At 44.3% G+C, this 24,416-nt stretch overlaps 1 protein-coding gene across 1 annotated transcript in view; it reads left to right on the top strand.

The window, feature by feature from the left end:
• Positions 1-24,206, top strand: part of LOC146811590 (uncharacterized) — a 109,295-nt gene extending 85,089 nt beyond the window's left edge. The window contains exons 5-8 of the mRNA XM_085618577.1: positions 9,614-9,683; positions 20,604-20,640; positions 20,740-20,803; positions 23,561-24,206. Of these exons, the coding sequence (XP_085474703.1) occupies positions 9,614-9,683; positions 20,604-20,640; positions 20,740-20,803; positions 23,561-23,719 (330 nt within the window). The 3' untranslated portion in view covers positions 23,720-24,206. The remainder of the gene's footprint in view (positions 1-9,613; positions 9,684-20,603; positions 20,641-20,739; positions 20,804-23,560) is intronic.
• Positions 24,207-24,416: the final 210 nt, after the last annotated feature.

Raw genomic sequence — 24,416 nt, 5'->3', positions numbered from 1 at the left:
AACCAGGGCTCCCGTGTTGCCCTGGAGCAAAAAAATAGAAACTGTTTCCATCTATGTCAATTTGCTCTGGGTTGACCTGCGGAAGGTGGCTGACAAGATGACCATAGCCGAGGGTAACATTGAAGCTTTGCAGGGGGAGGCCTCCACCCTGAAGCCACGGAAAGCTAATCTAACGATGGTCACCAGCGAGCTGGAGCAGAGTGTAAGATGCAGAAGGCCGGGCTTGAGGAGCAACATCCGCATGTTGGGGTTCCCAGAGAGGGTTGTAGGGAATTCGGCAGACACCTTTCTGTTAGCCTGGATGAGGCTCCAGCTGTGGTGCTTGTCAGAGTTCTTTGTGGTGGAGTCTGCACACAAGGCCCTGGTGCCACCCTCCGAGGCCCATAATCGCCAGGATAATAAATTACAGTGGCAAGGATTGCATTTGTGGGCTGCCAGGGAGAGGGTGGTTCCCCATTCGAAAAACTGAAGATTGCCGCCTACCCGGAGTACACCAGAAAGTTGCAGGAGCAGTGGAATGAAATTCATTATAGTCAAGCAACAGCTTGCGTACTGCAGCTGAAGTACACGCTCCTGTACCCCTCGAAACTTAAAGTCGTTTCACAGGGGAGGGCTGACTTCTTAGAACACCCAGAGGAAGTATGGGAATGGCTGAAGGTCTGTGACAAGACAGCGGTGCTCCATCCCACAGGAGAGGTGCAAGTGGACTCTGAGGCTGGGCCTCGCAGTGGGTGGGGGTCCCCGGGTGTTGGCCTGCCGGGCAAACCATGCATAACAATCCAAGAAGACGGTGCCATGCAGAAGTCAGATGGAGATGATCCGCGGATGCGGGAGGAGGAGTGGCCCCCCTCTTGTCATCCAGACCGTAGTCTGGCGTACTTGGTACCACCGTAGACTGTGTCCAGGGCGCAAAGCAAACTGAGAGGCTGTCAAATTAAACTCACTGTATATTATATGCCTTCCTTCAGTTTGACGTAACCTTGGTGTGTATTGTGAGATGGGATGGGGTTGGCAGCTGCTTGCTGGATGCTTTACGGCTGCATGGAAGTATGGCTGACGCCAGCTGGATATCTGTGAGCCATCCCATAATAGGGGGCACTAGCTCTACTGAAGAGACTTGGGGGATTTTTGCAGTTAGGGAATGTAGTTCCTTGTATTGTGGCGTGATGGCTGAGGCCCCCTTGACTTTGCAGTGTTGAGCCGTTGGATGGGGAGGCGGGGGGGGGAGGTGATCTGTCCCAGTTGGACGGAGTGGGGATGATGTGTCCTGGCACATATATTTGGGGGGCATATGTTGTGCTAAGTTTGTCTGTGGGTGTTGTTAAATCTCAAAAATTCTCTTTTGAGTTATTGCAGCCAGGATGGTTTGTCGTAGTGCAGTGGGGAGCGGGAGGGAGCCACCTACTCCCGAGTCAGGATGGCGGGAGGTGATGACGACTATTGACGTGGAACGTACAAGGGCTGAGCTCCTAAATTAAACGGTACAGGGTGCTTTCCTTTTTCAAATGCACAAAATCAATTTAGTAATCAACAATCTTTATTCAATCCTACCAATATATCATAAAAGATACAGTTTTACATGCACCATTAAAAAAATTAATATATATTTTAGCCATGGTATTTTTAACCCAAAATTGCAGGAGTGGCAATCTTAAATAATTGCCCGTTTTAATTCAGCCTCCTTGGTCTGCCAAATAGAACACCAAAGTACTAGCGGGCGAGGTTTATTAGGTCTTCCACATATTCCAGGCCTAGTTCTAAATGTGTTGAGAAGTTCGAGGTGGATGGAGGAACCCCCAGCAGGCGTCTGCAGAATCTATTTTCCTCCACTTGAGTGGCACTAGCATCTCTACTCCCCTCTACCGCCATGCCATATGTAAGAGTTGGAAGGCATTTTCTATTGTATATTTCTGGTATGGGTGCAACAGGTTTAGAGGCAGCGAATGAAAAAGTAGCTAGTACGGCCAGCAGGAACCTCTCTAACCTATTCCCAACACAGGGTGGCCAATTACAAACCTCATCAAACACCAGTCTAAGATATGGCCACTTACTCACCCTTTCTATCATCTTTCCCTCCTCATGAAAGGTCTGTGTTTTGGTGTTCTTCAGGCCATAAACCGATTCAAAACTTTTTGAAAAAGGGGTTTTTAGATCTAGCCCTTTCAGGAATTTCACAAAGCTGGAGATCAGTTTCTTGAGGCCATTTGCTGTCCTAGCCAAGCCCACTGTGTATATGCATGAAGTAATGCAGATACGATTTTGTTACAACCCGCGGCACATCCGCCCAGTCTATCTCCAAGGTCTTTTCAAGATCACTAACATACAGGAGAAATAAACAAGCATTGGCATAGCCAATAGGTCTCGCCTTTGGGACCTTATAAGTGTTTAGCCATGCAACAGTTGCATAACTTAACACTTCTAAGGTCCCAAAAGCAAGACCTATTGGCTATGCCAATGCTTGTTTTAACTGCTGCAATCTATTGAAGCCTCACGGAGAACATCAAAGCGGCCGGGCGGCAGCGAAAGTGAAAGTAATCGCGGTAAAGCGCGACGCACGCGCACATGCACTGTAGCTCTAGGCTGGCCTGGTAGCACTTTTTGGAGCCCTCGCAAAATGTCTCGCCAGACCAGCGCATGCGCTGGGTCAGGCGAGACCGAAAAAGGGGCAGGGATGCAGCCCTAACGGATTCCGCAGGTATCTTTAATTTGGCGCGTGCACTCACCTTGGTCCCCAAACCGGAAACGGTAGCCATAAGATACCAATAGAGGTTTAACTAAGTTGCCCTCTAGGCACGAAGAGACCAAAATGTCCCAGAATTTGGATCTGTGGATTCAATCGAAGGCACTCAATATCTCCAAGATAGCCAACTGGATAGTGCTGTCCATCGCATATTTATATTTGGCCACAAGCAGATGGAAATTTAAGCACTGTTCCATGGTGCCGAGGCACTTCCTGAAACCGTTTTGAGCTGGAGAGAGAATATTGCTCTCAGATAGCCAAAGAAGGAGGCGATCCAAAATTACTCTCCCGATTATTTTAGTGCTAGAATCGAGAAGCGAAATCAGGTGATAACATTTTGGATTATGAGTATTTTCCTTCTTAAAGATGGGTACGACTAGACTTACGCCAGAAAGTTGGGAATTGATAACATTTAGAGGGGACCAGAACCCAGGATCTTCTTTAAAAATGTCCATAGGGATCCCATCCGGCCCTGGGACTTTCTTGTGAGAACTAATATGGATGGCTTTGGTCATCTCCTGTATAGAGAATACTATGTTCAAGGGCAGGGGGCAATCAGCCAGCCCCCCCCTTCCAAGATTGGGGCATAAAAAAGATAGACGCCAGAAAAAATATCTATCTAGGCGTTAGGAGAGGTGGATACTGACTTTATCAGGGGAAGACCTGAGGGAAAGACACACAAAGTCAAGATCGCTTGCTTGCAGGAGCAACACTTAAACGATGCTGGGGTGGAGCGGTTAGCTCGTAAGTGGACGGGCCAGGTTTTTCACGCTTCATAATCTACTTATGTTAGGGGTGTACTGATCTTGGTTGCTCCAGGTACGCTGTTCTCCCTTACATACGCTGAGGGCGACATAGCTGGCAGAGATATATATACTACTGCAGGGCACTCTGGGCGGTATGGAAATATCCATGATTAACACGTATGCTGTAAACGTTGATGATCCACACCTTTTTCCACAGAGTGCAAGATCTTGCTAGTCAGGATGCAGACACACCCATATTGTGGCTGGGCGACTTTAACTGTGTGACGGACGTTGGCCCTGATAGACAGCCGCCGGAGGGGCACCAAGCCTTACATGACCAACGCCCTGATAGAGGTAATGAGAAACGTAGGGATCGCAGATGCATGGCCTGCGCCCCACCCGATGCAGCCTTCATATATATGCCACTCCCTAACACATAGCACGTTCAGCAGATTGAACAGGGTGCTTGTGGGAGGCATACCCATGGAGAGTGTCTGTCACACACTTAGCGAGGTTCATTTCTGACCATACACCAGTTTGCTGCGCATTAGATTTGAGGGGCACTTTATAATGGAGAGCGGCATGGCTGGTTCCCAATGGAGGTGCTGTCGGATGTGGTCGAAAGGGAGGCGCTGTCCCAGGCATTGACTGTTTATATTGAGCTCAACTGGCGCTCTACAGAGCACAGGGCTACGGAATGGGAAGCTATGAAGGCGGTGCTGCAAGGGAAATGTCTGGGATTGACATTATTGTGAGGCGCAAGCTCTAGATTGTCCTGTTGGCGGTGGAGGCAGGATTGGCTGATCTACAAGCTATGGATTTGAATGATTAGAGCAGACATACAGAGGAGATAGATGTGCACCAGCATATAGCAGAGACGTGGGATAGACTTGACAAATACACACTGAAACAGTATAGGTAACAATTGCACAGGGAAAGCGACGAATCGTGCTGACTGCTGACCTGGATCCTCCACAGGGAGTCCTAGGTAATGCTGACGACCCATTTGACAATTGCAGAAGGTGGGCGGTGAGCTCTCGAGCTGACCTTGTGTCTACCTTTCATCATCACCTAGAGAGGTTGTACAGGGCAGGCCCCCGGATCTCCAGCGACTGCACATGGGTATTCCTGGCAGACTAGGACTTCCCCAGCTTTTGGGGAGGGGGTGGCAGAGTAGTTGGACTCCACACCCTACTTCGCACTTCAGAGGGCCCTGGAGGGGACGGGCGCCCGCTAGAACTTTATCAGGGATTTTCTGGAGTCCTTACACAGGCTCTCCTTGAGGTCTTTCTGGAAACCAAAGGGAAGGGAAATCCTGCCCCCTACCATGAGGGAAGGGGAAATCTGCATGCTACCTAAACCGGTTGGGACAGAGCTGACTCGCTGGTGTACAGACTGCTAACCATGATCAACTCAGACATCAAAATACTTTGTAAGCTCTTGGTCAACTGACTGAATCTGCTAATGGCTGGCCTTATACACGAGCACCAATGCAGGTTCATTTCAAGGCTGGAGCACATGAATGAGCCTTAGGGGACTAACGTGCCGCACGAGGTGGAAGGCAGCAATGAAGAGATGGCTGTGGTTTCCCTCGATTTGTAAAAGGCTTCCGACACTGTTGACTGGGAAACTTGCTAGAGGTACTATTCATCATGGTGTTCAGGCCACAATTCCGTGGATAGATCTGACTAATCTACACCGAGCCCAGTGCCAGAGTGCTGATGGGACAGACTGTCTGACGGATGGTTATTGGGCAGAGGTACACAACAGGGCTGCCTCCTGTTGCCTCTCTTATTCGCCCTCACCGTGGAGCCCTTGGTGGTGTGGGCCCGATGGGAACTGCAGGACAGGGGCATTGTACTGGGGGACACGCAACATATCCTATCCTTATATGCCGAGGATACCCTATTTCACCTCAGGGCCCCACAGGAGTACCAACTGGTAAGACTGTTGGATGAGTTTGGGGGAGTGTCTGGACTGCTAATCAACCAAAATAAATTGTTACAGTTTCCTCTGCCGGCATTGTTGGAGCACCTGCCTGACATAGAGTTGCAATGGAAGTGGGACTGTTTCTGCTGTCTGGGAGTTTTGGTGGCGCATACTAGGGAGAAACTACGCCTCAACATGGGCAAAGTGCTCGACTCATTGTGCTAGTCGGTTGCATTCTGGCATTCACTGCCACTGTTGCTCTTGGGCAGAATGCGATATATAAAATGGCGCTCCTGTCGCGCTGTCTGTGCACTATCCAGAACTCCCTGTGTTTGCTTTCCTCAAGGATGTCAGGCAGCTAGACACCATACTCACCTCATTAATTTGGGCTGGAAAACTTAGCAGGGTGACCCTGGCCATACTGAGACGGGGCTATGAGAAAGGCGGCTTGGAGGTGCCACAGATGCAGTTCTATTATTATTATACTTTAATGCAGCATGTCACCCGCTTGCTGAAGGGCGGAGTTAACTGGTAGAAGAATCTGCTGTCCAGCATGGTCGACAGTGCCGAGCTCCCGGTGTTACTAATGGAGGGCTCCACTGCACCTGACACCTTGCCATATGTGATCAAACAGACTGCATGTGTGAGGCAGAGGCTCACGACTGGTTCTTTCACGGGCTCCTTTCCACCCAGAGCTACCGGTGTGGATACTTGTGCCAATTAGACACTTGGAGGAAAATATCTTTTCAGGTGTGGAGGAAGGGGTGCTGTTAGTCACAGGGGTACTTGTACCCCAACAAACACTTCATCTCATTCAAGGATCCCCAGGCTGCCTGCGCACTGGGGTCAGGACATTTTTTACACTACTCCGGGTTGGCGGAGCTGGCCCGGCAGACTTTGACTACATTCCCCATGGCGCCGATGGCCTCTGGCACTCTGGGGACCCTGCTGTCCTGTGGATCTTATCACCACCTGGTTTCCCTGCTATACAGTGTTAAAGGGGGATGATGTGAGTTGTTCCTTACATGGTAGATTGACCTGGGAGACTGATTTAGGTGTTCCCATATAATGCCGGCTGGAACGGTGTCTGTGCCCTCACCAAGACTGTGTCTAGCAGTGCCCGATTTAGGCTGACCCATTATAACTTCTTCCAGTGCACTTATATGAAGCCCCAGTTGCTTTGTTGGCTGACTTGCACCCAGTTAGATGCGTGCTCATGCTGCGGACTTTGCAGTGCTGACTAACCTGCTCATGGCCTGGAGGTGCCCGCAAGCCATGACTTCTGGGCCCAGGTGGTGGATAAACTCCTTTGTGCGGTACCCTCACCCCACAGTTCTGCCTTCTGGGGAACATTCCCAAACCTAAAGGCAGCAAGATGGCATAGTGTTGGCCCGTCGTAGGGTGGCTACCATGTGGATGGGTCAACGCATCCCTTCTGAATAACACTGGCACAATGATGTGGCAGCGTGGACTCTAGCAGAGAAAATACACACGAAAAATAGCAGAAGGGACGCCAAGTTAGGGGAAGACTTAGACACATGGAGGGTCTTGGGAGAAAGATTTGCTGATCCTGAAGTTGTTCCCTCATGCGCATATTCTTAAATCTAAGATGTGTGTGATCCCCAGGGGGCAGAAAGGGTGACTGTGTTCTGCCTGGTGTGTTCCGTTGTTCAGTGGTTGGATGATTGACTCCTGATTGCTTTTAGCTATTGTGTTCAAATTGAGTTTGTTCCTTCCGCTGTGCACTGTATATTGCGACTGTTGTTTTTTGATGCTGCATTGGTAATTTGACTAAAACTTAAAAATAAAGTTTAAAAAACAAAAAACAAATATGGTCCATGAATCCATTCATTGTTGTGTAGACTCCATTCAAAAGTTTGACGTTGAAGTTTAAAGTTCGGGTCACACTGACCTCCAAGGCCTCAATAAGGTGAAGAAGGTAAGGGGCCACAGATAATGAAACATATCTCACTGAATCACTGTGATCAGCTTACAGTCTGCGCATTGTAATTGATTTCCTCCACCTGCCTGCTCAAAGTGAAGAAATGTGTTTGCAACTAAGGCTGTTTTAGTTAAAGAAGGCAGTTACTCATCAAATCAAAACAAAACAAGCTTTATTCGATCTTTTTGTATGAAAAATCATAAAAGCAGACAATAAAGTTAAAAGACTTCATCTCACATATTTTTACAAATACATTTCATATCAATAGTGACAAATTATCCAATATCTCAGAGTTTAGGTTCATCACGAAATTTCAGTTACATTAACCCAATTAATTTTAGACCGAAATAGTTTCACAGTACTTTCTAAAAAGGAGGCAATTGCATTTGTAAAACATTCATTTTCTAAGATTCGCAGAGATAAAAACGCTGGTCTACATTGTAACCGTCCCCCTAATCTTAAATTTGATAGGATCCATCTCCTTCTTTGCATTTTATAAAATTAGCAAACTAAAACCACGTGAATTGTCTATTGCTGGGACTGTTTATCGCATGGGCAGCTGCATAGGTTATTCAACCAATTATTTGTTTCTAGGAAGCTTATCATGTGATGAAATCCCAAATCTGAAACGAGTCAGTATAAATCTGTCGTAACCACTTAAGGTGTACTTTATATATGGCTGTATACAGTGAGTGGGTAATATCCGTTGGTGCGATTGTACCGACGGTTTAATTGCTTCAAGAGTGAATCTATTTGCCTCCAGATGTGTCATACAGATTCCTTTAAGCTCTCTCCTGGGGACAGAATTTATGGAACCTGGAGAGGTACAGTACTCAGGGTGACCGAGATCGTACATGAATTTTTTAATGTATTTTAACCAAGGGATCTCGGTAGACTTGTCCAGCTTCATGCTGTCGCTAATAATATCACGACTATATCCAGTTTTAGGGGAAGTCCAAATCCCGTGACACAAGAGAACAGGTTGGGCTTTAATGATATCAGAAATATACAGAATACCCAATTCAGTATGGCAGTTATAAGTGGAAGTAAATGTGTTTACAACTAAGGCTGTTGTAGTTAAAGAAAGCAGTTACTCATCAACTTAACGTCTTTCAGAATTTGCTATCAGGACATGTCAACACCTGAAGAAATCTGACTTTAGACTAGTCAGCTAAAATCCTTCATTCCTTCCTTCCAATCCTTCATTGGATTTTAGTAATCAAGGGTTCAGCTACATTTTGGGGGCTATTGAATGAACAGTGTACCTGTGGCTTAGTGAGAATGTTCCTTAATATATTGTGGAGTCGCTCAATTATGGGAGACTACTGGAGACCGTAGGCAGGGAAGTAGAGATGACATAGGACTCCTACGTGGGATTGAAGGCGCCGGCAAACTCCTGGGAATATTGGATACACAAGCGTTAAATAGATGCCGAAAACAGGTTGTAAACTAGTGGCTTTACAAATAAAAAAAGATATAGCAAGATAGTGGGGCAGCTCATTACCACCAACAATGAAATAGTGGGGCCATCACATGGACAGGTGAATAGCAACAGAGAAGATGGCATATGAAGGGAGAGGATTCCCAAAAGGTCTAGGAATCATGGATGAATAGGGATAAAGTTAGAGAAGGTATATAATAAAATATCTATGCACACTTCCTGTCAACCCGTTGTTAATAAATTAAAATGAGCTTGAATGTTAGACAATGTATTGTGTTCAAGACACTGGCACCTAAGCTCGAGTTTGTGTCATCTGATTTACTGAACCCGTATCAGACCGGGGCCCAAACACTTCATTGGGGGGATGAAGAATAGAAGGAAGTGTTTCCACATTTAATTTGTTCTAGAGGTGTAATATTTAAATTATTGCCAGAAATAAACCAATATATGTTTTTTAAATGCTGGAAGAGGAAGTGAAAAAAAAATATCTTTATTCCTAACTTATTTGCCAGAGAGGCCCTCTGGCAAACAAGTTAGGGATAAAGAGAGGTTTTTCTGTATTCCCAAAGGAGTACTTTGTAACGACTTCAAGCTTCCTTTTTATTATAAATGGACTCCTTTTTTAATTGTGACTTTCTTAATCTTTATTAATCTTCCGTTCCTCAACATCCTCTTAGGTAAACAGGCTGGGAAACATCCAAATAGTAAATTTGAGCTAGTTCAAAAATATTCTTTATGGGATATAATTTCTGCTGCAGTAGCATCAGTCTTGATAATGACATATTTATGTTGGATATATTTTTTTTCCTTTGCAGTTTCCTGGAGTGCTGGCCTACTGCATGTCAAAATCAGCCATAGATCAACTGACGAGGTGTGCGGCTCTAGGTGAGTAAGGGGTTCCGGAAAAAAAGTCAGTGTTATACTACTAACCCTCATGCTTAGTCCTCTTTATCTGTTTTGCTAGTTTAGATTTTATTACACTTTTTCTTGTAAGCCAGTGAGTGTCTTGTAGTTTCAAACAGATAGTTTCAAGGCCTGTGTGCTTTCCGGCTTGTGCATATAGATTGTTCTACCTGCTTTCCTTAGCATTAAGTACAATAACGTATTTGCATATTTATATTAAAACCTCCTAGTTGCCTTTATTAAGTTGTGCCTGCATAAGCTGCCCTGCAGGCAGGCCCTGCCCCCAACACATTGCCGGCAGCCAACCCTACCGTACACTGCAGGGGCTGGCGCCAAGGCCTGGGCTGTAGCCTGTCCATATGCCCCGCCCTCCACGGGTAACCAATCCCTGGTGCACCCACCACGGCTGGCTGCAGGGCAAGGCCTGTTGCAGAACCTGATGCTTGCATTGGAATTTCAAGTCTGATTTCTGCCTGGAATTGCCACCATCTAAAATTGTTGCTGGGGACCACCGTACTGATAATGGCTGCCATTTTAGGTGTTAAGGATTCACAAATCAGAAATCTGACTCCGGAATCCTGTGAGTTTTCCATTTCTCACAGGGTGTTCTTACAGAGGTGCAATGTTACAGCATTGTGATGCAGTGCTCTTTAAAAGAGGCATGTCTTCAGCTCACTCCCAAATTGGTGCAGGGCTGGGCCAGTCTTGATGGGTGCAAGTAGATTGCTCCATATCCTTTGTGTATGGTGAACAGTGCTTATTGCCTTGTCTTTCTCTGTTTTTTGCACCTGCTTGCCTCCAGTTTGTTGGTGATCTGGCTGTGCCGAAATGCCATAAAGGCAGAGGTGTTGGTCATGATGGCTTTTTAAAAGATGAGCTGGCTTTGAAGATTGGGTGGTCAGGCAAGGAGAGCCAGTGACGCTCCATGAGTATGGGAGTGATACTTCCTCAGGTCATGAATGAGACTTGGTGTGGTGTGCAGGGGAAGCCATAGAACAAGGCCTCGCCACTGTGCAGATGTGAAAGTACGAGGGACTGAACAGTAGTTTTGAAGTTGCTTTCTGGGAGGAATGGTTTCACTTTCCTTTGGAGAGAGACCTGGAACCAAACAGTCTTTCTTTTCTTGGCAATATGTCCTATAAAGTGAGATTGGTGTCCAGAGTGAATTCAAGTGTCTTGGCATTGGGGGAAAGTTGGGGTTCAACCCGGTCATGGTTCATGTTATTGAGCCAGGTTCGTTACAAATAACAAGAATAATGCTTTAGTGGATATTCACCTCTGGATGTGGGCAGACCATATCCAAGGAATTGGTTGTCTGGCAAGAAGGAGATTTTCTAGAAAAATTGACCATTGTTGTCATATTGGTGAATTTTGATTGCTGTTATCAGTGAATAGCGCCCTATGTGATGTAGAGGTTGAAGATGAATGGGTCCAGATGCGACCTAGGAACTTCACAGGTGATTGGGATCTACTTGAACCCAGAGATTCTCATGTGAATGAACTGGTGTTAGTCTGACAGGTAAGAGGAGAACCAACGAAGGATCTTGCCTTTGCATATTTGCTTTTCTGCAGGGTGGCCTGGAGCCCGTGGGTTCGGGATGTTCACCTCTTGCCTGTACATGACCTCAACAGCTAATTTCCTAATGAGGTTTGTAAACGAGTGAAATGTAGTTAATGAGCTACAAAATGTCTGATGGGGCTTGAACATCTCATCAATTCAGATTCTAGGTCAAGATTCAAATATTGTTTATCAAATCAAACAACGTAGATACCTCTTAAATTGTGTTTCTTAATATTCTACGACAATCACTAAACGGATTTTAAACTGAATCTGAGTTGAAAGAAATACTACCTCATTGTCTACATTTGGTTATACCTGTCATCGATTTTTGCAGGCATTGAGTAAACATTTCAATGAATACAATTATGACATTATCGAGAGAGATGTTACATACATTAAAACATGCAGCCCAAAACATAAAGTATGTATTTAGAAAGATAATACATATCAAAAGACTGTTGTTACTAACACCAAATAGAGAATCATGCCCAAATTACAAATACCTTTTACGTGATGTAGCCACAGTTTGGAAAAGCAGACCAGTAGCAGTACCACCAACTGTGTCTTGAGGTCACTGCGGTTGTTTTACCTGGTGGATCATTGCTACTGTACCATTGACTTCCAGCAGGTGTCCTTACGGATGTTAGTAATGAACAAGGCCCATTTCATAATCTAAGTGGCTTTATCATAGTGCCTAAAATGGTGTCTTATTCTGCATAATTGCCTTAAATACACCATTCTTGTTATCACATGATCAATGTTATTTAAACGCAGAATCTTCACATATTGTTAATTACTCCATACTTACGATATGACCCACTATTGGTAAATAATATCTTCCAGCTTAGCTTCCCTATCATTGTTGTGGTGGTGATGATACTTATCTGGTCAATGGTGCAACAGTGCAGACTTTGTCCAAGATAGGGCAACTGTAACCTGCTACTTATGATATTAATGACATGGTAGCCTTCGTTATCTATATAAAGTTGCAACAAGGGGACACAGTAACAACCAATAGTACTGCTGCCTTTTGTGGTTTTTATAATATTGCTTTGCGGATACATAGTAACACAGATCACAATGCAATCAGTAACCTATATCACATTGTCATCCTGCATAATTCAGCGTCACTAATTTTTAGTAGACCTTAATTGCTAACATCATATGTGATGTCCCCAGTGATGTTAGGTTTAAACCCCCTTAATTGTTTTTTCCTGCACCTCTCCCTCAAGAACCGCGTGGGCGTGGCCATCAGCTGACTCCACCAGGCTCTGGGTGTACGGCATTAACTTTGACAGTGCTGCGCTCAGTCACTTACCACGCTTTTGCTTGGTCACAGCCTTTGGATATGCCTGGTGGGGTTTTGGCTATGACCGTCAGGCATTTGAAACCTTCGTGAATGACTGATCCTCTTCTGATCACATCACTCCAGTCGTTCTTGTTACCAGTTATAGTGAGCTACTCATCCTGAATTCCCCAATGCATTGGCCAGGAGCTCACACATGATGTGTATAAAGAAAACACAAATCAGTCATTGATAAGATCATTGCTGACATCAACTGTGACATGGTCATAGACGTGAGCAAAGAACTTACTAGATCTGCAAATCAATCTCCTTGCCTACATGTGTTTGCTAGCTATTAGAAAAGATCCTGGTCTCTACATGTATGCATTGTGGGTCACCCTGTCTGCTGATATGGTTACTTTAGACTTCCTACTATAGTTAGTAGTATGCACCTAGCTGTTGATGGAGTGCATTGCAGTGAAGTAGTTAAAGCAACCTTCAATTTCTGTGTGAAAGGATTTATCTAAGACATCACTGGTCACCATTGATAAATTATGTGCTGTTTGTTTATTTTTTTATCTCTAAGTTTTTAGGGAATGCTTGTTTTTTGACTGAATCCTGATCTGAAAGCCCAAGGTGCATATTGTCATCCATGACGAGCAGTTCGTGCTTGCAGGATTGCATCTTTGGCCACATACTGCACGCAGGTTTGGCTAGGTGTGGATTACAACATAAGCATCTTGGTATAAATTATATTTTCATCCAGTTAATACCTGTGAGTCTGAATTAAACTTTTCACTAGAGAGAGGACAGAATCTCCAGGAGGCTGTAGTCAGCCCTGGACTGATTTCAGACCTCATATGGCTGGATATCTACCAAAGGGGAAATTTTGGTGCCTGGGCTACCTTCTCTGATATCAGAGACAGGCCTCCCAGAGAGAGACCTATTCATCGGTGCCAGCTCTCATTCTCAGGTGTGACGCATCAGCTGAGTATCTCTTGTATGTAGTAAATTGTGTTTTGCAGCGTGAATCTTATCTGGATTAACTATGCTGTGCATTATTCCGCCATCTAGTGGTTGGGTCCGGAACTGTAGTGTTTTCCCTTTTTTTTGTTGTTGGTGGGCGTTGACAACGTAGTACCATTTGGTGCTCTTCTGTGACGTCGACGGGCTTCCTCCGGAAGCCCCACCTTTGGTAGCCATCTTCAGATTATTTTTTCCGCCATTGGGTCTGGATCGATACGGAGAAGCTACTGAGATTAGAGAGAAGACTCGTGGTAAAACTGAGAAAAATAATTGGGAAAACCGGTAGAGTGGAGTCTTCGATTTGTATCTTTAAATCTATGACGACCGCAGTTTGGCGAAGAAAAGAAATCTAGAACTTCGTTGACGACCGGATAATGCGAATGCAGGGGGCTCTCTGGGTGCGGTAATGGACAAAACGCCATTCAAGTTTTGTAAAAACTGCCACCACAAATACGCTGAAAAGGATCAGCACCTGGTCTGTAACCTGTGCCTGCCGCTGGACCATCGAAGCGACGACTGTAACGCCTGCTCCGTCATCGCCCCGAAGACGTTGAGGGTAAGAGAAAGGCAGCGACGAGCCAGTTACAACATGCAGGGCCAAGGACCACTGCCATCGCTGTGAGACCTGAGCCTCTCCCGTGAGGAGGAGGACAACGTCACCGAAGGACCTGAAGGCGACGAGGAAACAGAAGTTTTGGTCGTGGAAGTCAAGAGGAAGACTTCGAAGCAGGTAAGTTGTCGACCTCGAAAAAACTAGAAGAGTCTCGAAACTCAGACTCAAAAACACAAAAAGGATCCTCGGCATCGAAGCATTCGGCGACCGTAGCTGCATCCAAACCAAAACAGACCATAGGATACTTGGATAAGGACTCCGGAGCAGCAAAAGTCCTCGAAAAAATCAAGACGTCGAATGACAGTCTGGAGAAGGATGCCTTGGTGTAGAAAAAAGAGAGACTGAAGCAAACATCGACGACCGCTTCGGCGTCGTCAGTCGAAAAAAGGAAAGCGGACAATCTAGGTGCCGGAACACACGAGGCCGAGATTGAGAAAAAAAGAAGGCTCGAAGCCGAAATGCTGAATATCCTTCAATGCAAAAAAGACTTCGACGACAGCTTGAAGCAATTCAAGATACCGCCGAAAACAAGAGAAACCAAAACCCAAGGGGTTGCCGAAGAAACAATACCACCAAGAACCCCAGAAATAATCGAAGAAGATGATGAAGGTTCTTACTTCTTCGGGGAAGATGTCGAACAAGATGAACAAGCTTACGCGGAATCGTCGAACTCAGAGACTCAAGAGTCCCAGTGGCAAGACCTTGACGCCGAATCGCCCGAAGAGTCTGTAGAATCATCCTTGGAGGCCATCGCCCCAGATGACTTTGGCATGTATAACCAGGTTATAAAGAAGGCTGAAGAAACATATGGGGTTCAGCTAGAGGAAGAAAAACCTCAATCCTGTTTTTTATTGGAGACTTTGATGCCTTCACAATCTAGGAACCAATTCCTACCAATGCTACCTAGTGTATTAGACCAGGGGAAAGAGGCATTCAAGGAGCCTGTTCTTTGCAAGGCTATAACACCAAGGTCTGAGAAAAAACACAAACACTCCTCTAAAGACCCTTTATACATCAGGGGTTCAGTGCCAGCTGACTGTATGATTGCCTCGACAGCAAGGAAAAGGGCAAATATGCTTACTACAGTGGGACCACCTCCTGACAAGGAAAGTAAGAGGATGGACCTCGTAGGAAGAAAGGTGGAGAAAAGCGCAGCAAACCAGTGGCACATTGCAAATTCCAATGCATTGCTCAACAGGCATGCGTATCAGCACTGGGAAGAGGTAGGGGAACTGTTGCAAAACCTACCAGAACAATTCCTAAAAAGAGCAAGCCACCTGGTGGAAGAAGGCAAGAACATTGCAAACACTTGTTTAAAATCTGCCCTTGATGCTGCTGAAACAGCTAGCAGACAAATGATGATTGGCATAATGGAAAGGAGAAATGCATGGCTCAGAATCTCGGGTTTCAAGCCAGAAGTACAGAGCAACATCATTAATTCTCCATTCAAAGGTGAGCAATTGTTTGGAACGGTGGTTGATGAAAAACTAAATCAACTAAAAAAGGACAACGAAACCGCAAGATCCATGGGAGCCCTGCAGTTCAGAGGTATGCGTAGAGGCACACCATCAAGGAGGCCAGCGGGAAGAGGTATGCAACAACCTACTACCTCACACCAAGATTACCAGCAAACATACCACGCCGGGAACCAGAACACACAACCGGGACAGCAACAAAGCTGGCAAAATCAAGGAAGAGGATCCTTTCGAGGGCGCCCCCCTGCCAGAGGTCAGACAAAAAGGGGTGGACAACAGAACTCTACCAAGTGACTTCACTCACACAGAGGTACTCTCACAAAGACCAACAGTGACAGTACATATAAACAAAAGCAAGCAGTTAACAGAACAAATAGACACCAATTTACAGTTCCTCCAACATACCACTCCAGTAGGAGGCAGACTAACAATTTTTCTAAAAAGGTGGAAAGAAATAACCACCGACATGTGGATTCTAAACATAATACAGTACGGTTACTGTATAGAACTAGCGAAACAGCCTCCGCTCAGGAGGGCAAGACAAAGGACACATTCAGAAGAAGAACTATCTCACTTGGTCGAAGAGGTGAAAGAACTTCAGAGAAAACATGAAATAGAACATGTACCGCACAGAGAAAAGAACAACGGAGTATATTCAACATACTTCCTAATTCAAAAAGTGGATGGAACATTACGGCCAATATTAGACCTAAGGTTTCTAAACAAGTTTATAAAAGTGCAAAGATTCAAAATGACTACACTACAAGAAGTGTTACCCCAGTTGCAAAACAGAGATTACCTGGCAACAGTAGACTTAAAGGATGCGTATTTACACATCCCAATGAACAGAAAACGCAAACGTTTCTTAAGATGTGTCATAAACAAACAGCACTACCAGTTCAAGGTACTGGCTTTTGGTCTAAAATCAGCACCAAGGGTATTCACAAAGTGACTGGCAGCTGTAGCAGCACATCTGGGAAGGCAAGGAATTCATGTTTATCCCTACTTAGACGACTGGTTAGTAAGAGCAAACTCATACAGCCTATGCAAACAACCTATACAGCAAATGATGGAGACACTAGTTCAGCTGGGATTCTCCATACACTAGCAGAAGTCATCAATAGAACCGGAACGCAAGAAAGTGTTCTGGGGCGCAGAAATAAACACTGTGTTAGGGAAGGCATTCCCCAACGAGAAAAGGATAACAGCTCTGCTAAAGGAGACTCACCTATACCAGAAGGGGAATCATCTGACAGTGAGGACAGTGGGGAAATTACTAGGAATGATGGCATCATGCATTCACTTAGTTCCCAATATCCGTCTAGACATGAGTCTGTTCTAAGAATGGCTCCAAATACAATGGTCACAAGCTACAGGGAGTTGGGAGGATCTAGTGGTTGTCACAAACAAGGTTCATTAGGAGATGGCATGGTGGAGCAGAGCAAATATAGCACAGGGGAGACCTTTCACACCTCCAACACCAACAGTGACCATAACAATAGATGCGTCCCTAATAGGATGGGGAGCACACATGGACAATCTCAAAATAAGGGGTTTGTGGTCACCACAAGATGCGGTGAAACACATCAATATCTTGGAACTAAAGACCGTGTTCTTAGCCTTTCAGAAAGAGCTGTATGGGAAAAAGGTGTTGATACAAACTGCCAACACTACAACTATGTTTTACATAAACACATAAGGAGGGACTCACTCTGTAGCACTATCCAATCTAGTACAGCAGATGTGGAGATGGGCAATCCCAAAAGGAATAAATATGTTAGTAATACACCTACCAGGGAAGGACAATCTAGAAGCAGACAGGCTGAGCAGACAAACAGCAGCATCCCACGGGTGGGAACTGAACCAAATAGAAGTGCAAAAAAATTTCAAAAAATGGGGAACTTCTCAGATAGACCTATTTGCAACACCCCAGAATGCAAAATACCAAAACTTCACATCAAGGCGACCCTGCAACCAGTCCCTGGGGAACGCGCTATGGATAGACTGGCCAGGGATATTTGCGTACGCTTTTCCCCTAATACCATTACTGAATAAAGTAATCAGCAAATGTAGAATCAGCAGGATTACAATGATTCTCATAGCACCACAATGGGCCAGACAGACATGGTTCTCGGAACTAATAGAAATCTCGCAGGGATCAATGCACAAAATCCTGACAAGAAAAGATTTGCTAACAATGCAAGACGGGAAAGTACTTCACCCACTGCCAGAGAGCCTAGGCCTAGCAGCATGGCTCCTTAAGACTTAGAATTCGCACATCTCAAACTACCCGAAAGCACAATGGCTGTTCTAAGAGAAGCTAGAAAACCGACAACAAGAAAATGTTACACAGCAAAATGGAAAAGATACACACAATGGTGTCTTGAAAAACGTCTCTCAACAAAAATCACAAGAGAAAGAACAATGCTAAAATACCTCACACATTTACTACAAAGTAAATTATGCTTTACATCACTAAAAGTACACTTAGCAGCAATCGTCACGTACACAAGAGGGGAAACAGGGAAGAGTTTCTTCACCTCAAAGGTGGTCAAACGGTTCCTGGAAGGAGCAAAAAGAACACCAACATGGAATCTAAACATTGTTCTTGCACAATTAATGAAGGCACCTTTCGAACCACTGCACAAAGCAACACTGCAAATGCTTACAATAAAGACAGCATTTTTAGTGGCAATAACATCACTACGTAATGTTAGCGAACTACAGGCACTAACACTACAGGAACCCTACTTTCAAATACATAGTAACAGAATTGTCATGAGGACAGATCCACAATTCATGCCAAAGGTGGTATCAAAATTCCACATAAATCAGAGTATACAGATACTAAGTTTCTTTCAAAATCCAAAGGACAAAGCGGATGAGATTTACGCACACTTGACGCAAAAAGAGCAATCATGTATTGCGTGGGAAAAACTAAAGTATACAGGAAAACAAAACAGTTATTCTTATCCTTTGCAAAACGTATTCTGGGAAGACCAGTAACCAAAAACACAATCGCAAGATGGATAGCACAAGCCATACAACTGTGCCACAAGCAAGCAGGACAAACTTTACAGGAATCGCCACAGGCGCATTCAACTACGAAAAAAGCAGCAACAATTGCATTTCTTGCTAACACTCCAATTCAAGACACTTGCATGGCTGCAGCATGGTCTTCGGTACACACATTCACTAAACATTACTGTGTGGACATTAAAATGAACAAGGAAGCACAAGTAGGACAGAGGGTCTTATAGCATCTATTTACAAACCAAAGTTTATCTTCCACCCAGCCACCACTAGACTAGCAAATCGCTAGAAAGTCTATGCAAAGCATAGTGATATATGCATATTCGGTTCTGCTAGTGAATCCCAGAAAAGATTAACGCTGCAAAATAAATAGTTTCTTCCCTGTCGGTGTAGTTTTGCAGCTTGAAGAATTTTCTGGATTCACTAGCGAACCCACCTTCCTCTGCCAAGGAAGAGAACCATAAGGAGGAAGAATAGAAACAAATGACAAAGAAAAAAGAATCTGAAGATGGCTACCAAAGGTGGGGCTTCTGTTGACGGCACAGAAGGGCACCTAATGGTACTAGGTTAACGACGCCTACCAACACCCAAAAAAAAAAGGGAAAATACTACAATTCCGGACTCAACCATTAGATGGCAGAATAATGCACAGCACAGTGAATCCAGAAAATTCTTCAAGCTGCAAAACTACACCGACAGGTAAGAAACTATTCGATTTCTCGCCTTCGATCACATAACCTGAGTATATGTCTAAGCGTGGTAGTACTAATGGGTCTGTAGTAAATCTGAGAACGTTTTACAAAGCAACACAATCAATCTGGCTCTACCTTTCGACTTAGGCTTTACACTTGCACACCTTGTGTTCCTAGCAGAGGAGCACAGTTGAGGTATATGGGAAAATAAGAGTGCCTACTACTCAGCAAGACCTACAACACTGACCGGGTATGGTAGATTTCAGCATTACCCCCATCTTTCTTTCTCCAGGCCTTGGATTCATGTTTTTGCCAGATTTGATTGGAATATCCTATACTGGCACAGCAAATTAATGACAAATGTGACACATGCTTGACTCGTCTTCGGGTACCTCGCGTGCTAATAATCCGTTTTTATTATGCTTTCACTCCAGTGGGGTAACCAAGTCTTGTAATAACAAAACAATGCTGTAATTGTAACCAAATGACTTAGTTTTATACAAATCATATATATAGGGTTACTTACTGACCTCATTCCACTAGGGATACAGTGCCTGAGTTCCATGCTCTTGTTACAGACGCATTATAAGCTGGTGCATTAGCCTGATTGGTACAAGCGATGTACAACATACGGTTATTTAATGAAAGCACAAGGCTAGAGTAGTGTGTTCCAAGTGTCATTGAGTCAACAGGATGAAGTTAACGTTGTCCTGCTGGTTTCTTGTTCAACAGTATTTTCTGCAGGGGATCTAGTCACCCGCTCAGTCGCTTTCCCATGAAGGATCTTTTGCCTAAAATCTCATCTCGCAGTACTTCAAAATTCATTTGGTGGGGAGAGAAGATGCCAAAGTCCAGACCCTACTAATCCTCTCAAAGCCACACCCTACTAATCATCTCAAGGCCAGAGGCCACCTGTCGTGATCCCACAGTGGCCAATAGGTGTATCCAAGTGCCATTCTGGAGTACCATTAGTGTTACTGCCACCTCCTTGTCCTCCCACTCTTAGCGCTCTGAGACAGCTTCCAGCTGTGTGACGTGCTTTACAAATACATTATATGAATAAATAAGTAAATTTTACCTAAGATCTCTCGGTATGGGAATAGTTGAAGTACCTCATAAAAGTTGGATACTCGGGTAATGTTGCTCTTGTGAGATTAACTCTGTTCCTTCGTTTCACTGTTGACGGATTCTGACCAGCTTCTTTCGTCACTTTGCAGAACTAGCCTCCAAGCAAGTCCGTGTGAACGCTGTGTGGTAAGCACGTCTTTGAATAAACCTACTGAAGGAGTATATATGGAGCATTGCACTTAGAACAATCACAACATGTCTTCTTTCCTGTTAATGCTCTGCCAGCCCTGGAGTGATCGTTACAGATGTACACAGGCGTGCAGGTTTAACTGAAGAACAATACACCAAGGTAAGACGCTCATATAATGCAGCAATGGCTGGTGGATAGTTGTGTCTTTAGTGTTTGAGGCATTGCAGAATGGATAATTGCTTATATTTACTTGATTTCTTTCCTCTATTGAGTTTAGGATTATAAACTATTATGAGTCTGGCAACGTGCAAACTTTATCTCTGTACAATTGGTAAACTTGGACTTGTTTTATTAGGTTTGATACCCTGTTATTGAGCAGCCTAGCCAGCCTTCAAGCAACTGGGACACCATCATAAAACATTTGATGTTCTAAGTTGCTAATGTCATTTTAACTGTTGACCAAAGCGCTGCCATGTTGAGCTGGGGCATACTGCTCTTTCCTCATGAGATTTATTCTCACCCTTTGGCTACCTATTTCTGCTGCCAGTAATGACTGGCAACTCTATCTTCATGGCATCATGATGTGAGCACTGTCTATGCGGACCCTAGCCAATATATTTGTTTGTTACTGTGTTTTTATTCCTTATGAATTTTTCTGCTGAAGATGTGCTGAGGGTAAGCTGAAGAAGCGGCTCCTGGCATGTATAGTTTTACAGATGTTGTTTAGTACTGTGCCTGTCCGCATCTGGCTGACACACACATGGAATAATTATAAATGTTGCTTATGAATGTCTTTTTGGGGATACATGTAAATTAAAAACAAGCAGTGGCAAAGCCAATGAGTATCCCTATGTGAGAGGTATTTACTTTGCAGTGTCTTTTGGCCATCTTGTACAGCTGCATGGCTGATGGTCAGCATGGCTAAAAGTTGGAGATGGGGCATTGAGTGGTGTGGTGTAGAGTAGCCTAAAGTGGATTGGCATAGGGTAGAGTGGTGTGGAGCGTCCTAAAGTGAAATGGAGTGACATAGCGTAGAGTGGTGAAGACTGAAGTGGGTTAGAGTGCCGTAGAGTGGCATAGTGTGGAGTGGCGTGGATGTTGTAGAGTGGCGTAGACAGGAATGGAATTGAGTTGAGTGGCTTATAGTAGATTGGTATAGAGTGGAGTGGCGTGGAATGGCGTACAATGGAGAGCATAGAGTGGCGTGGAGTAGAGTAGAGTTGCATAGAGTGGAGTGGCATTGCATGGATTGGATTGGCATAGAATACAGTGGCGTAGAGTGGAATAGCATAGAGTAGAGTCCTACAGATTAGTATAGGTGTGGGTGTAAGTAACTGAAGCATCAGTAGGAATGCACATTACGCGCCCAGCACTAATACCGAAACGCTCATTTAGAAAAATGGTGCGTTGCAAAAAAAAGAGGAGTAGACATTGTCAAAGCCAATAGGTCTCGCCTATGTGAGAGCTATTGGCAATGTTGATGTCTTTTAGCCATGTTGTACAGCATAAAGTTTGGTGGACTGTCGTAAAGGAGAGTGGTGTAGAGAAGAGTAGAGTAGAGTGATGTAGAGTGAAGTGGAGCAAAGAAGAGTGGCATGGAGTGGCGTGGAATGCAATGGCATAGAGTTGAATGGCGTGGAGTGGTGTTGCATAGACTGGAGTGTAACTGAGTGACGTGACATAGATTAGATTAGTATAGAGTGCAGTGGCTTAGCATAAAGTGTTGTAGAGTGGAGTGCCATAAAGTGGAGTAGAGTGTCATAGAGTAGTACAGTTGTGGGTGTAAGTAAGTAAAGCATCAGTATGAAAGCACATTGCATAGCCAGCAATAATACAAAACCGTGTATAACAAAAATAGGAGGTTGCAAAAAGACAAGGAAGAACAAAGACTGGGATGAACACAAGTACTTGGTCCATGCTCCAGGAAGTAGCTAACACTTGAAAGGAAGAGAAGCCTGCAGGCGCTAAGCAGTTGATAGACTGAAAATGAGAGTGAAAATGAAAACAACCAATGGTATGCTCTGGGTGAGTTGTAAGCCCACCGAATTGTAAACAATATTTCTTGCTGCACAACACATGCGCTGTGTAGGTGTGACCTAAAAACAGTCATTTGCTTTAATGCACGTGGTTGCATATGGCAGATTGTAATGCCTTTATGCTCGTTCATTATTGTTTACATTCTTGTTAAACAAAAAAATTAGCATCAGCATAATAGCAATAGCCATTCATATCACACCCTGAGATTCTACTCTGCCTCATATCCATTGGTCTCGGTGTTCACTGGCTGCCATGGTCAGGACAACGTTGAGTGCTGTTCATGCTTCATCAGCCTTCGCCATGCAGGGTGGGGACACTAAGTCAAGCCTATTCTCCTATGTTCTTTATTTGTCCCTGCATTCCTTTCTCTCTATCTCATCTATGGTCCCGCCGTATAGCTGCGGTTGTGCTCTTCCACCAGTTTTGATTGAGGCTGTGCTATGTATTTTGTTACTTAACAGTTAGTGCCATGGCTGAATTCAAAATGTGGCATAATCCTCTGCTGTTCCTCTCTTAGCAATTACTTGAAACCTTCATCTTTCTCTCCATCACTCAGTTATACTACCTGTAGCTTCAGTTATCCCACAATCTTGTCACTCTCACTGTCCAGTGTCCATACTCCTGACACGTCATCCTTCTCACTTAGCTCTGCGATTATCATCCATTTAGTAATATTTCCTCCATCCCCTTATGCTTGTTCCCTTTTCTGCCATGTCTATATAGTCTTGCTCTAATTCTTTACCTCCCTATCTGTCATTCTTTGAATTCATATTTTGGGATATTATCGACACCTTATCTTCTTTCTCTGCTTTCTTCTGATTTCCAAATGCCTAACATTGTCAATTTGTCCTCCCCTCACTGTGTTTCTTTACTTTCCAGTTTTTGGAAAGGACCAAGGAGACTCATGCTCTTGGAAGACCTGGAAAAGTTGAGGAAGTTGCCCAAGCCATCGCATTCCTTGCATCAGATGCTGCATCAAATATAACCGGTGTCACTTTGCCAGTGGATGGTGGGCGACATGCCATGTGCCCACGATGATGACTGTTGAAAGCTACGCACCATCTGTGTTTATGTCCACAACTCAGAAAGTACTGAAGCATCAAATGTAGATAAAATACTTGCTAAATTTTTTAACAAAGAGCAATATGAAGTCATTGTCCTTTGGGTTATCTGTAATAATTCCAGATTCTGTCAATGGTTGTGGTGTAGACTGAATCTATCTCAAATCTGTAAAAGAGAGATGGGTGGTCCTAGAGGCTAGGGTTCTTGCTTTGGAACCTGGAGACTTGACTTCTTTACACTTGAGCAAACATTGAGATTCTGGGCACATGACATTGAAAGTGTGTAATGTTAATATTTCCGGGGCAGGGTCTAATTGCCAACTTCCTCCACTACTGATCTGTGTAACCATTCTGAACCCTATAATCTACTAGATCTGAAGGTCATATATACCGCTGTCACTGTGTAGAATTTTTTCGTAGATATGCTTCACTTGCAGATAAATAAAGTATTTTTAAGGCTTTTATTGCTGTCTGTACTTGATACTGGGAGTGGTATTGTGAAGCAGCTTTTTTTCTGAATCTACATAAACAGAGTAGACCAAACCATCAGTCTGCATCTGTTTCTAGTCTCTCGTCAATATTTACAGCTTCTTTTTAGTTTCAAGTTTAGTTTTTGCTGTCAAACGTTTTGCAGGAATAAAATAACAATGTTTGACAAGATATTGTTTTTATCA

The sequence above is a fragment of the Triturus cristatus genome, chromosome 7 (genome assembly GCF_964204655.1).
Source record: "Triturus cristatus chromosome 7, aTriCri1.1, whole genome shotgun sequence".
In the NCBI taxonomy this organism is placed as follows: domain Eukaryota; kingdom Metazoa; phylum Chordata; class Amphibia; order Caudata; family Salamandridae; genus Triturus; species Triturus cristatus.
Note: the sequence above shows the minus strand (reverse complement) of the source record. Positions and strands in the feature narration are given on the sequence as shown.